Source organism: Eublepharis macularius, chromosome 1 (assembly GCF_028583425.1).
Source record: "Eublepharis macularius isolate TG4126 chromosome 1, MPM_Emac_v1.0, whole genome shotgun sequence".
Taxonomy (NCBI): Eukaryota; Metazoa; Chordata; class Lepidosauria; order Squamata; family Eublepharidae; genus Eublepharis; species Eublepharis macularius.
In genome coordinates this window covers 50,632,221-50,647,029 of record NC_072790.1, presented here as the reverse complement: position 1 = coordinate 50,647,029, position 14,809 = coordinate 50,632,221, and the positions used below count along the sequence as shown (strand labels likewise).

Below are 14,809 nucleotides of genomic sequence, written 5' to 3'. Positions count from 1 at the left end.
CCTTCTGTTTTATAAAAATATTTAGCCCAGATTGTCAAAAAGCAATTAAGAGGTGGAAACAAGGGATGGCTTGCCCCACACCCTGTCTATTCCCATTCTCTGCCTTTCTGTCTCTGCTCGTCACCGAACTCCCGTTTCCCTATCCTCCCTCACAGTCTGTCTTTTTTTTTTGCTTTTGCAGTTGGAAAAAAAGCAGATCGACAGTTTACATCTTAGAAGTTGAATAATGCAAACAAACTTGATCTGAGTTACCTGTGAGGCATGGTCTGCATTCGCAGATAACTGAAACACATACAGACAGCCCAGTCACCACACTATTACAAATCTATGTGAGAAACTCAGACTGTAATTTCTAACCAGTTAGTCCATTCATTTCAGGTTGGCTTCAGTGGGATTCTTCTAGAGTACATCTGCAGAATCAGGTAAGCTTTCCTGCAGCGTCTCAGACATACCGTGACCCCATTACACAAGGAAAACATCCATGGCATAAGTTAGCCTGGGTAGAAGCAGTTTTGCACTACATGCTCCAGGGAATGGCTACACTTGAGGACTGCTGCCCTCTGCTGCACTGCCTCCACAAAAAAATGTAGCAAAATCCATAGTGAAAGAGAAGTAGGTTCATTGGACAGCACTACTACAGGTAATACTTTCAGGAAGTCTAGAATGAGCTTCCAATGTGATAAAAATACATACCATAATGCAAGTTTATTTGAAAGGCACAAGCTAAATACACTTAAAGTACATTGCATGGTATTGATTTGAAGATGACTGCAGGTTTGTGTGCACAAACACCCCCATCATAACTTCAAGCATGACTCTTATAATTAAAGTCAACCAACACTTCCCAAAGGACTTGACAGCTCATCTTTCTTTGAAGAGAATGTAGCAAGTGCTGCACAAAATGATCCCTAACCATTCAAAGGCAACAGAATACAAAACAGGACATTATTTACTTTGAAGGCAAACATTAGCTGTAATAATGAGCCTCTCTCCTGGTCTCCTCTATGCGTGTAGGGGGTATTGACCATCTACCCCCCATATATGAGCGACCACGCAGGGTTAAGCCACACCTCCACCTCCATCAGATGTTATATGGTTTTTATACAGTGAGCAGGTGTTTTATTAGAAAGCTGTGTTAATTGATTGTGATTTTATCTTGTATATTTTATCTTCTGTTGTGACCCGCCCTGAGGCTGTGATATAAATCTAAATAATAATAACAACCACCACCACTACCACCACCACCACCACCACCATTCTGATCTGAAGCCTGCCTGTACTCTGTTCTTTGTTGTCAGTGTTCAGAATCTCTGTCAGTTTTGGAAAGAAACAGGGCATCCTTCTCTAATTTTTTTCCTGAACATTATTAGGATTTTGGGCAACCTGTACAGTCCTAGCTTGTGATTCCCCACTAAGGATAGCCACTTTGTTAACAGAGAGACAAACACACACACACACACACACACACAAATTAAACAGAATTTTAAAAATACCTTGTTGTTTTCATGATCCCCACTCACAGCAATTGGGTACATAACATATTTTCCTCCCTGGTCTTCAGTCGGGGCACACTCTGCCAATCCATCAGGGTCATGTTCTGCCCCAAAGTTGTGCCCTAGCTCATGAGTAGTAACCAAGTCTGCTTCCTTGTTGTAAAAGAGAAACACGTATTAGAAATGTGCACGTTTGAAACAGAGAGGACTGAAATTGTTTGGCTATTCATGAAATCTTTTAATATAGGCTTGCATTTGGAGAAATGAATTTAATATACAGTACTCCAGTCTTGCTCAATCTTGTGACTGAAGATTTGCCATCAGCAGTCATTGATGTGGGTTGTCCAGAAAAATGAGAATTAGAAAACAGTCTCTCCTGTTATTCTCTGCAACAACAGCTTCACTTATCTGAGCAAAGCCTTTCTGAGGGCGCCACGCTGCAAATGAGTAAGATAGACAGCTGCGTGCATGCGCATCCTCTGTTGTAGCTCCCACTTGGTGGAAGCCAGCCTTAGAGCACCACCTTTAACCCCATGTGTATTAAACTCCAAGTGTATCAAACCATGCTCAATAGCGGTTAAAAATGACTATATGTCACTATCGGACAATCATGCTTTCAAGTCCCAATCTTAGATCAAGGCTTTTGAATAAGGTAATATAAGTAACTGTCACACAAAGCACACAAAGTAACTGTCACACTCTGAGCCTGGGCAAGCAATTAGTTATAAAGAAAGAAACTCTATCTTATCAGGATATGCAACATACTAGCTTTCCAGGTATCACTAGATGAACACTGAAGACAGGCTCTAAGACATTAATTTAAGCCAACGCTTGCCACTTTTTAAACTATACCTTAGTAAGGATAGTTTTGCCATAGTTCTTTGTGCTGGTTAAGCCACTGTTGAGGTAGACATCCTTCCCAGCAGCTGTATTGTAATATGCTGCAAGAATAAGAGAGGACATAAATGCCAAGTTACAGATAGCATTGCTAATTTGTACAGTGTTCACATGAAAACCTTTGCTTCTCAGATGAAAGGAACTGAAGTTTCATTTGATATTTTCTTGAAATTGATAGACAAAGAGAGATTCACAGGAAGTACTGAGCCAAAAAGCATTTGCTGTGAATAGCTGATGCTTATAAACCTGTACTATGCTATAAATAATAATAATAATAATAATAATAATAATAATAATAATAATAATAATAATAATAATAATAATAATAATAATCCTTTAAGTCAGGGGTGGGCAAATTGCGGCCCGCGGGCCACATGCGGCCCGCTACAGAGTTTTTTGTGGCCCGCCAAGACAGTCATTAAACCGATTCTAAAATTAAATGTGCTTGCAGCTATAGATGATATGAAATTAGCACAATAAATAAATTGAATAAAACTACCACTATTTTATTTAATTTATATTTATTGATTTTTATGATACAATTTATACCTTTTCTGAAATGCAAAGTTAACTAATGAATGCAATCATTTTAAAAGGTGCGGCCCTCCGCTAACCTCCACTCCCACAAAGTGGCCCCCGAGACAAAACAATTGCCCACCCCTGCTTTAAGTCAAAATAAACTTCTTTATGTTTCTTTCATAGTGCAAAACTGCAGGATTGATAAAGTGCAACAGTATCCAAAAGTGCAAAGTGACATATCCAACTGATACAAAAATGAAAAATTCCCAGTCTTATTGAAGTGGTTACATATTCAATTCTTTTAAGTCAACAGCTATTAGTCAGCTGTTCACACATATGCTTTTGGGTCATTTTCTTAAATTGCCAGATTAATCTCTGATTAATATATTCTGTACTCTTGATGGCTAATCTAGGATATAAGTGCCTGGAGACACACAGAGGAGTTTTTAGCACATATGGATAGCGGCAGGAGAATTCACAGGCCTCTCTATGGTACAGAACCATGCCTGCTTCTCTTTCTGCACTGCTTGCTGCCAGTTTATTATTTCAATAGCAACACAACCACACATGTCACGGATATAGCTAGAAATATAGGGGAATTGTTGCTGGATTTGACCCAGAAGATCATAAAAGATGTCTTTGTGCATAAAAACAGGGTTAGCCTGCCTCAACAACTAGACCTGCCACAAAGGGAGTCTGGAGTCCCAGAAAAGAACAACCTTGGAGAGGGGCATAAAATAAAGAAGTAACACAGTTGTATGGCCTTGTGTAGATTAGAAGAGCCTACTAACACATATCAATAGATACTGTGTGTTAAAGCCCAAGTGCAGAGATTATCTGAGAATGGCAGAAATATCTAACTTCAAAGTGGTAAAAATATGAGTCAAGGGCAGGTGTATTGGCTGAAGACCAAAAGATATTCATATATGTATGAGAAAATTGTAATCACTAATTTTATGTAGACTTTAAGATAAAGTAGCAAGAATGAACTAACAATTTTAATATACTTTAAGAAGATGTTTCAAATATATATAACCTTGTCTGACATAGATAACCTTGTCTGGTGTTTGAAGTTATAAGATAATTATTTCACCAAGAATGTGAGTCCTTTTGAAGTGGGACAGTTAGTTATTGTTAGGAGATTATTTTGAATCCCTATGAATAAGAGAAGTTGAATTGACTGGGAGCTTCTTCTTAGAAGGGTCTCCTTGCTTCTGACCTGCTTATCTTTGGGTAAGATACTTTCTTGGACTCATGGTATGACTAAGCTAATATTAAGAATGCTGATTAATCATGTTTTAATAAAAGCTTAAAGTGGAAGCAGAGATTCTATCACTGTATTTGCTTAGGGTTACAGCATGAAAGAACATTTTTGGCAATCTGCCATTTGAGGTGTACCTCTTGCCAGGAGTTAAATGATTCAATGCAGGAAAGCTAATGTAAGGAATATGCTCAATCAAGCCCTGTACTCCTGTCAAAAGTCATTGAACTTTGGTTCAGGCTATAAGTTGTTGCAGGCCTGATTCTGGCCTAACTAGAAAAAATGTGCTGGCTTGTTTATTTAGAACGCCTGCGGACCACTGCCTGGAGACTCGACCTTGGGAAATTGGCTCTCACAACTCCTATATCTTCATTCTCCAATTTCACATGGCTAGTAATGCCAATTAAGCAAGTGAACCCTGATTGGCTCTTGGTTGATAGGGTGATGTCGGCAGGTCTGAAAAGATGGCTGCCTAGCACACACTTCTCTCCTTCTCTATCATTCCTTTACCATCATGTGATAGAGGAGACTGGTTCCATGCCTCTGGTTATCAATAAGCCTCATGCTGCATGGCATGGGAATGGACTCCTAACGGTGAGAACCTACCAACTAAGAAGCTACATCAGAGAAGCTTAGGTAGCAAGCTTTAAGTGTTTTTAGATGGCTCTTAGCTAGCAATAGAAAGGTTTATTTCTGAGTGTTATGCTCAGGCTCAGCAACACTCTCTGTAACTTGTACTCAATGAACTAAAAGATATTTTATTTAAGCCTGTGTCCAGAACCACTAGTTGCACAAGGGTACAACATCAGGGAATCCAGAGACTGGAAAGTCTGACAAATTAAATGAACAGGCACCCTTCCTGCTGCCTAAGGGGCCTGCAGTGGCTGTGTTCAGCACCCAGGAATAGGAGTTTGGGGGGGCCTGGTTCGTACAGCCAATTAGATGCTTAGGGCCACTTAAGTACACGCCTACGCCTGAATCAGGCCTGACCAGAGTCATCTAGAGCAATAATCGTGAACTATATTAACAGTACAGCTCACATTCACAATGCGGATGTCACAGTTCAGAAGCCACCTTGAGCCACAGAGAGAGGAAGGATATAAGTAATTTAATCCTTCCAATTTAAAAATTGACAGCCTTCTAATTTTGAGTACTGAAACGTCTCCAAAAATCTGACAAATATAAGAAAACTGAAAATATTTGGGGAAGAAATTGATGTCTTTAAAACTTCAAGGACTTAATTTAAAAACAAAATGTATTTCTGTTCTTGATTTATGATGTACTGAGAAGCTCAGGATTGGGCTTCCTAACAATAAGATTTCTTTATTGGTTGTTTAAAAAATTTATATCCTGTACTCTCTAAAATTTGCCTAAGATAACTAACATAAAAACAAACATATACAATTTAAAATGTTAAAAAATAGAGTAATTCAAGCGGCTACAGTATCAATCAGAACTCCTGTTATAAGAGTGAAAGCGGTTTCATTTTTTACTCTGCACCATCCCCCCCTCCCCCCCAGCCACTTTCTTCCCAATTCTCCATTCTTGCTCATAAAGGCTTATTTTAAGCCCTATCCTACTCACACAATTATCTGGCTCAAGGGTCAATTGAACTTAAAAACATCAGTGCTGGGCGTCTTCTTTTCATCTTTAAACACTTCATCACAGAACAGGTGCAAGAAAAAAAATGTTACCTTTTGGACAAATACCACCGTGGCTGTTTTGCCTTTGGGAGCCAACATAAGCCAGTCCAAGAGTGCCCATATCAAAATCTTGGTATGTAAAGAGGTGCGCAAGGCAGACATGAGCTGCCTTCTCAGCTATATCATAGCTGAATTGCTGTGTGGAACAGATATGCCAACATGGTTTAGTTATGGGAAAACATTTACTTCATAACTTAGCAACAGCAGATTAATTGACAAGACTGATCCCTGTTCTAGCATTACTAGCTGGTTGTCACCCACTCCATCCTCCCCAATGATTTTTAAGGAGCCTGGGAGGAAGAAATGCTTTGCCTACAACTAAGTTTCAGTTACCAACCAGAAACAAGTAAGTTAAAAATCCCAGAAAGTAAAGAAAGGCCATCTTCAAAAGATTTTTGTATAATGAATATTCTGGAGATAATTATACTACATTTAACAGTTAACATTTAACACTACATTTTGCCTCCATTTCAGAATGCAATAAGGGGAAGAAAATATGAACTATATAAACCAAGACAAATTGCAATGTAAAAAATGTAGGACTACTTCCACAGTTACTTAAAAAAGAGTTTAATTACATCTTGCAATTAATTGTTGTGTATGGCTTTCTAGATTCCCCAGACTAAAATAAGCTTTTGAACATATTCCCTTTAATGCATGTTTCTTTCTTTGTGATTTATATCTCCATGGTCATATACAGTAAAAATGTTGTTATCCGACACTTGGATTAACCAGAACATTTAGTTAACGGGCATCACTTCAAAGGAAAGCTTCTTAGCCACCGTACACCTGCATCCTTTGATGCATGCACACCTCTCCCCTGCCTCTCTAGATTGGTGGCTCCCGCCATTGCTCAGCTTCTGACAGCTGGCACTGCCAGGTGACCTAATCACTGAGTGTCTCCTTCCACTTCAGCCTGCCTTGAGCTGTCGGGAGCCAGCTTTGTCAGAGGGATTCTGGCCTTGTCTGCTTGCTGCGTAAGATAGTCTCATGGCAGGAAGAGGAAGGGTCCCACCAGGCATGGGGGCTGTCACTTTGGGTGTTCACAATGGGATGGGGGTTTTGTTTGTTTTGGGCAGGGCTGGAGCAGAGCAAGCTTGAGTATCCTTCACATTTGATTAACTGGCAACCTCTATTCCCCATGACTGCCAATTCACAAAGCTTTTACTGCACTTGCTTGAGTCCAGAAAGATGGATCCTGTGCCTTGCTTATAAATGGGGTGGTTAAAAACGCACTATATAAAAACACAAGAGCCTACCTCCAACAGGTCCTTCACTTCCCAAGCATCCTTTGCCTCATTGGGCTGACTTTTTGCCATGTTATAATGTCTTTGCCCAGCAGATACATTCTGAGGTTCACTGTGAACAATAATCTTTATTTAAAAAAAAATTAAAAGATTAATGTGGGATGATTTAAGTAGGGAAGTGACAGCAAATCTATGAAAACATTTTTTTTTGCTTAAGGCCTATAAAATACTGTGTTTATTTAAATACAAGACTAGTTTTTTTTCCCAGATACATCATCAAAAAAGGAGGTTGTCTTATATTCACAACACAAGTAGTTTAAAAATAGTGCATGACATTATTTTAGGGGAGTTATCTTACATTCAGGGTCATCTTCCTTTCGAGTAAATATGTGAAAGCAAATCTTACCATGTTAAAACCTTCCAGCCACTACAGAAGATTCTGCTTTCCATTAGCAAAGGTTCCTGAAACCTCGATCTACGTTACAGTTACTTACAAAACAAAATTCTACACACACACAGAAAATACTTGAACATCATAACATTACAGTTAATAGTCTGTTTCAGTGCTGTACAAAGAGCCCTCATATTACCTGCCCAGGCGCTGCAGCAAATGGAATTGGCAGAGTGTATTAGTACAAGTCTCAGCTCTCATTTAAAAAGGTTATGGTTATGTCAGGAAGTTTTGAACGTACACTGATAATGTTTAATACAGATGGAGACAAATGGTTATGATCAACGAAGACTGCCGGGGGGAAGGACAGTCAGAACAATGTGATGGTATAAGAAAACTTATAGAGTTACACGGATCGAGTAAAAGCAAAGTTCATGGCATTTGCACTAACAATGTTAAATATGGATTTCTCTTGGTAAAGAACTGGACCACTGATACTCTTGCATGGTCTTCTACACTTATTGGCTACTGATTTTTGCATGCAGTGTCAACTTAAAACTGCAGCCTCTGTATCCTATTCCATAAGGTGGAGTGTATTTAATGGTATTGTGCCAAGCACTAGGGCTAAAGATCAAAGTTGATTTAAAAAAAAAGCTCTATAACTAAAGGTCAGAAATATATATTTAGAGCATGTCTGAAGCAGAAGCTCCCCATTTTCCTGTTAGACAAGATTTTGGGGTGGTGGCGAACAGTTGCTAAGTATACTTTTGATTGTATACTTTTTCTCCGCTGTGATTAATTCTGCAACTCAACAATCATTGAACACCTCCTTTCAGATCTATCATTCATTGATTCAAGTTTATCCCCTCCTCCATGTCTATTTGCTATCTGTAACAAAGAAGCAGATAACTAGATTTCTTCATTCTTGTCCTACAATCTACTATAGATTTTGGGCAGATCTTGGACAAGATGCCCTCCAGAGGGCTTGTATTTGCATACATATTCACAGACTTTCGCTGTGGCAGGAAGGACCAAAGGCAGCTCTTTCTACCCTACTGGTACTTACAAGGCCTAGAAGAGCACTGAACAGGAGAAACGCCTCTTTCAGCCCCTGTATACATGATTCTTTCCCACTCCCAAGCCAGTGAGTCATACTCTACTACCCTCCCACAGGAAATGGCTGATTGCCCAAAAGGTTCTTTCATGCTCTAACCCTAAGCAACAGGGCTTTAAAAAGTGTGAAAGCCATGCTCTACTGCCGCCAGCTGCTGGAAAAAGCAGCTCTCCCAGCAGTTAGCGAGAACATGACTCACACTTACCTAATCCCTGTTGGTGCCGCCATGGCTACAAGGAGCATTAAAAAACGAAGACGTGCTCTGCTCCCTCCTGTTGCTTGAAAGGCAGTGGAATACAGTTCTTTCAGGCACCTTACACCCCCTGTCTGGCACATCTGAATTGCATTTCATTCCTTCCTTTATGCATGTCTCCCCACAGGAAATTACACACACACAGTGTTAACTGAAAAATTAAGTCAAAGGAGCTTCTTCTCAAGCCGTGTTCTCTGTGCCCCCTCCTGCAGAAGCAAAGCAGGAGGCAACCAAAGACACAACTTTTTCAGTGGTGACATTTTGCCTCTGGATTTGTAAGAATTGGTGGCGCAGGACTGCCCTCCCCCTTGAGGCTCATAAGTTGCCTACCTGAACCTTCCTTTAGGTGCCAGGCCACAACACTTCTTTTTACCCTGGCTTTTAAGTAAGGAATTTCATTTTTTAAAGTTATTTTATGTTCTGCATCTTAAGGCAGATACATATGTAGGTGAACTATAAGAACACCAGAAGAGGAACTGTAGAGTCAGCAGGGCCAAAAAAAACAAAACAACCCTCTTGGCAACATTAAGAAACATCAGGAAGCTATTCTGCCTCCACCACAATCTGTTTTTAGTATTATAGCTTGAAGAAATAATTGAACAAACCTTCTAATTAATCACAGAATGACATCCAGCAAGCAGGAATCGTGCCAAAGTTTAGATATCATTCCAAGAGTCAAAGTACCTGTTCTATCTGTATGCCGTATCCTTTAAAGTTCTCATTGTCCCACGAGGTATTACGATAGATGTCATCCACTCTGTCTATTAATTCAATCTACGCACAGAAAAGGAAAGGATTATTCCACTCCAGCCTCTTGTTATTAGATTTCTGAATGTCATGGAGTACGCATACATATATGCATTAAGGAATACAAACTATTTACCTCTTGCTGTATGTTTTAGGAGCAAAGCTTCCATAGTATGTACTTTTTTAAAAAAAACCTGCACATTTTACCTCTAATTTTAAAACAGCACAAATGAAAGGAGGAGATATAATGAAAACCATGGATCCAAACAATACTTTCCATATTTTCTTAAAGGAATCAACAGCAAAATGTCTATTCTATTCATTCAGTCTGTATGGCTGATCTTTCCCTCCAGTAAAATATATAACCAAAACCACACAGGCTTAATAATACATCTGAACAAAGCAGCATATTTTCCTCATGTTCTTCCAGAGAGACAACAATATTCATGTCACATATCAGTTATGTGAAATACAATTATATCCATACTGGAAATGGATTAGTGGTAACCAGAAATACAGCAACAGCTAGCTACACTGATAAACCCCAATAAACTATGGTCAAACACAAATCAACCTAGTAGTTCCTGTGCACTCTAAGCAGCCAGGATAAAAACAACTAAGCCACATAAAGACAACTTTTACTATAAGTCACTTTGGGTCTCCATTGGGGAGAAATTCAAAGTATAAACAAAGTAAAGAAACAAATCAAGATCTGTTAGCACATGCTACCCGGAACAGGCTACCCTTTCTTCAATCTATACCTGTTAAACAGTAGTTAAAAATATTTACCGTATCTTTAGCGGTCATGCCCTAACTATAGTGGAATATTATGATCTGTGCTCCAGCTTTCTCAAGCAATTGGTAGACAGAAAGATATACTTACAAGGTAATTAATGGTGGTGCTTTCCTCCCCGCGGCCCATGTGTTTAAAGAAGCGATGATCTGCCACTACTAACATCCTGCAGGTATTCCTCAAGGGATCTGGAACAGCTCTTTTCCGCCGAGAGACTTTCACTATTATGACAATTTAGAAGTCGCTAAATAGTTCATACCATTTAGAATATCCCTTATGTTAAATATGCAATATTACAGTAACAAGTATCAACACATTCATCTACTTAATAATCATCACACAAATGTCATATAAAAGTGTACACTGGCCAGGCGCAAAGCAAAATTATGAATCGCTTCTGTGAAACCTAGGGCCTCTTGTTGGGACTTGCACGGATTACAGTATGATAAAAAATACAAAAAGATTTTTAGACTGTGCTAAGATTTTCTTTTCCTTCTGGTAACTCTTGTAATTCTTCGCTTCATATAAAGAATTTAAAAAAGGAATAAATTTATTTATCACGTGGAATGATTTGAAGTAGGGGTGTGCATCTAGAAAGTTTCCATTTCAGCTTCAATCTCAGGAGTTACTGGTTTGTTCTGCCTGGGGCCATGCCAGCTTGAACTGATCCGTTTGGGGTTTCTTTCATGAGTTTCAGCCCCTTGGGCACGCATTGGCCGTGCATGCACAAACGCATGCTCTTCTTTTCAATGGGGTGAGGCTCTGGGGCAGCTGTTTTTACAGCAACAAAATCACACAGAAAACACAGTCTTTCCTCTAAACTATCAAACACCAAGTTTGAGACCACATAACAATGGGGTTCTGTGTTTATCGACACAAAGAAATACCTGGGGAAGGCACACACCAAGGAGAGTGTTGGGCAGCTGCACATACACGCATACACAGTTCTTTCTGCATTGCCCCAAAACACGTCAATCCAATGAGTTTCTCCTGAAGCACATGAAAACGAATGGACCCCAAAGAAGGCGAGTGTTGGTGGTGGCCGGGCGCACACAATGGTGGGAAACAAGTGGCGCCACCATGCCACACAAGCAGGCGAGCACTCCATTGCCAAATGGTCTGGTACAGCACAGTAATTTTTTTTTAAACCCTGCTTTAGTGACAAAGTCAATACATTTTACCTTTTGAGTCCTGCTGCTATGCCATGTTATCCACAATGAGGGGCCATTTGGGCGAATCCCGGTTTTGTTTTTTAAAAAGAGAACATTCTTCCTATACTGCAAAGGGCGCAGCACGTCTATTTACAATTCCGTTGCAGCAACAGCAGCAGCTTGCTTTGAAGGGCAAGGGAAACCTAACTAGTGTTTTCCTCTGTCCATACAAAAGAAACAAGAAGCTTACCCATCAGTCAGAACTGTGACAGAGACTTAAATAATGCTAGGCACTGAAGCCACTGAAATAGTTCCAGGTAACTGAGTGACGGAATAGTCTGTCACTGAACTCGTGCTGCATTAAGCTGAATCTTGTCCTTTGCATTCACTACTTTGAAAAAAAAAAGAATCCCGTGTACAATAAGAATCTGTTGTAACTACCTGGGCACTTACTTTCATTTGATGGACTTCCCTTCATCCCTGCACCCGCCAAGAGGTCTCCATCCTCTAGCTTTATGTAGCCGCACACTTTTGGAGACCGTAGGCGTGAGACATCCTTAATGTCTTCTGATCTGTAAACCAAAAGTCTTTCATCCCTTGAATTATTGAGAAACCGCCAGAGGGGCTGCAATAAGGGGAGAAAAAAAGTAGAAATTTTAAACAGAAAGTAAGATAAAAGTTGTGGCAGCAATCCCTTTTCCTGACAGCTTGACCACATCCTTTTTCTCTTAATACTTATTGATATCTACCTACAGTGCTCCTTTAAAAGATATACCTAGAAATTTTAGGCTCTCTTTCCTCTCTGAATAAGTAAAAATTCTAGACTCTTTATACATATTTAGGTTGGCCATATTTAAGTTCCCCAAGCCACCAAATTTGCATATTATAAAAATCAAGCACATTCATTTTTGCTTTATCTGCCAGTACCTTTGCCTCTCTTTCTGTTAATTAACACAAGAAAGCTGTAGAAAGGCCACAAAAATGTCTCTCTTCTGAGACAACAGCAAAGATTGTCTAGGAGAAAGAAAAACGGAGCAAAGCTCCTTGCCCAGTGGTTTCTGGTTGTGTTCAAGCAATGCACAAGGAGAAGTTTCCACATGGGAGAAAAAACAGGCTAGAATCTCCAAAGTCTTCAACCCCCGACAGTAATATACTAACTATGCACATATCCCTTAGCCTGTAGCACTTAGCCTCAGTTAGCAGAAACTGAACTCCTGGTTTCAGCAGGGTTTCACTGGTTTCCAGGAAATGCTTGATGAAGCGGGAATTGGACCACAGACTTACAGTGCAATCCTAAGCAGAGTTACTCCAGTCTGGTGTAACTCTGTTTAGGATTGCACTGCAAAAGTCTAATCCTCATTTACTCACAAGTAAACCATATTTAAATGAGACTAACTTTCAAACGTGTGTGTAATGTACTGCAGGTCTTAAATATCTCAAGTTTTTATCAACACCGCATACTAATATTGAGTTTCTCTCCACGAGGAAGAAGCTGCCTATGAAACTCAAGATTAGTATCTCGGCCCAGCCGATTAAGTGAACTCCAAGAAGTGCTGTCACAGACTCCTTAAGAACAGCAGACTATACTGCTGCTTCATCCCCACCTCAAGTTTGAATAACCTGTACTTCTGTTAGCATATTAAAGCATATGCTAAAGATCACTCACTATATGGAAGATTTTCAAATAACAGGAACAACAGAGTATTTAACATATAGCTAGAAGGAAGAGAGTCCTAACCGTACAGAAAGGTTAGCCTACACCTCTTATACAAACGCACGCAGAACTTTTGAGATCCAGACTAACCTTCTTCAAAGGGTTATTGAATTTTAGCCAAAAGGGGGTGGGGGTGGGGGGGTTGAAACTGTTCATGGTAAAAAGAAAATAATTACAAGCCAGTGATTTTTATCCAGATTTTTAAACAGGCTGTTTTTGCCTGAAATGATGGCTGAAAGACTGGACTAATTAAATTCTCTCTGTTTACTAGGTAATACAACCCAATTTGGCTCCTTTTGACTTGCTAATGCACAGTTCTGAAAATATAAAGATCATTTTGTTTTTCTGCAGGTCTCAACACAGGGGACAGAACTAGGAAATGGATTAATAAATGCTGTCCTTTTAAAATTTTAAAGGGAGACTAAATCTTTATGCCATTACTGTTGTGGAGGTTTCTTGGGGGAATAACAGAGAATTTCCACAGCATTTTTCATTATCTCACCTCCATCCAGCAGGGAACCTTTCACTACCAGAAAACTGGGTAAGCTACAAGCTTCCCTGAGGTGCATACCTCAGGTATGGAAGTAAATGTGGCCCTTTTAGTAGATGGTAACTGTAAATGCGGCTCTATGAGCCATGAAGTGAGCACCACTGCTCCAGATTATGAGATGCAACATACTTTTCAGTAGTATCACTTGCCATCCAGATTGGTTGAGCACTAAGAGCCAGTTTGGTGTAGTTGTTAAGAGCAGCAGGACTCTAATCTGGAGAACTGGGTTTGATTCCCCACTCCTCCACTTGAAACCAGCTGGGTGGCCTTGGGTCAGTCACAGCTCTCTCAGCCCCACCCACCTCACAGGGTGATTGTCGTGAGGATAACAACACACTTTGTAAACCTCTCTGAGTGGGTGTTCAGTTGTCCTGAAGGGTGGTATATAAATCGAATGTTGTTATAAATTGTAGCACATACAGTTTTTCTAACTCATGTGACAAAATACCTACATCATGATCCAATTTCTCTGTTACTTACAATAATTCAGAACAGCTACCTTCTTTTTAACAGTTTACACCCATATTAAAAAAACGTAATTCAAATGGTGTTCACACTATGATCTCTTGGCACAGGTGTAACAATATGGTCTGTCCACAAAACTATGCATGTTTGACGCATGTGGAAAAATTCTTACATACATAGTAAAAACAAGCAGCAACGTTATGCTCACGTTAAACCAGAGAAAATGAAGTGACCACTAGAAAAGTATAATGTTCCATTAATGATATTTATATTGACTAGAATCAGGTTCTAATAATGGACAGTACCTCAATATTATATTCTTGTTCATCAGTATTAATCCTCACTGTAAAGTCATCTTCACCTATGTGTGCAATGACCTTGGAATGCTTCTTACCTATTTAAAATAGAGTACGAAATTAGTTAATTTTTGCTATATAGAAACAGCAACCGCTTCCCCACCCCTCACATTCCAAGTACCTTCTCTGATGAAGTAACGGCTCCCAGACTCACC

At 39.6% G+C, this 14,809-nt stretch overlaps 1 protein-coding gene across 1 annotated transcript in view; it reads right to left on the bottom strand.

The window, feature by feature from the left end:
- The window catches only part of ADAM17 (ADAM metallopeptidase domain 17), a 35,867-nt gene that overhangs the window by 11,555 nt on the left and 9,503 nt on the right, over positions 1 to 14,809 (bottom strand). The window contains exons 4-11 of the mRNA XM_054984992.1: positions 14,604 to 14,692; positions 12,023 to 12,194; positions 10,509 to 10,639; positions 9,563 to 9,652; positions 7,133 to 7,246; positions 5,865 to 6,009; positions 2,346 to 2,434; positions 1,494 to 1,646 (exon numbers count right to left, since the gene is read on the bottom strand). Of these exons, the coding sequence (XP_054840967.1) occupies positions 1,494 to 1,646; positions 2,346 to 2,434; positions 5,865 to 6,009; positions 7,133 to 7,246; positions 9,563 to 9,652; positions 10,509 to 10,639; positions 12,023 to 12,194; positions 14,604 to 14,692 (983 nt within the window). The remainder of the gene's footprint in view (positions 1 to 1,493; positions 1,647 to 2,345; positions 2,435 to 5,864; positions 6,010 to 7,132; positions 7,247 to 9,562; positions 9,653 to 10,508; positions 10,640 to 12,022; positions 12,195 to 14,603; positions 14,693 to 14,809) is intronic.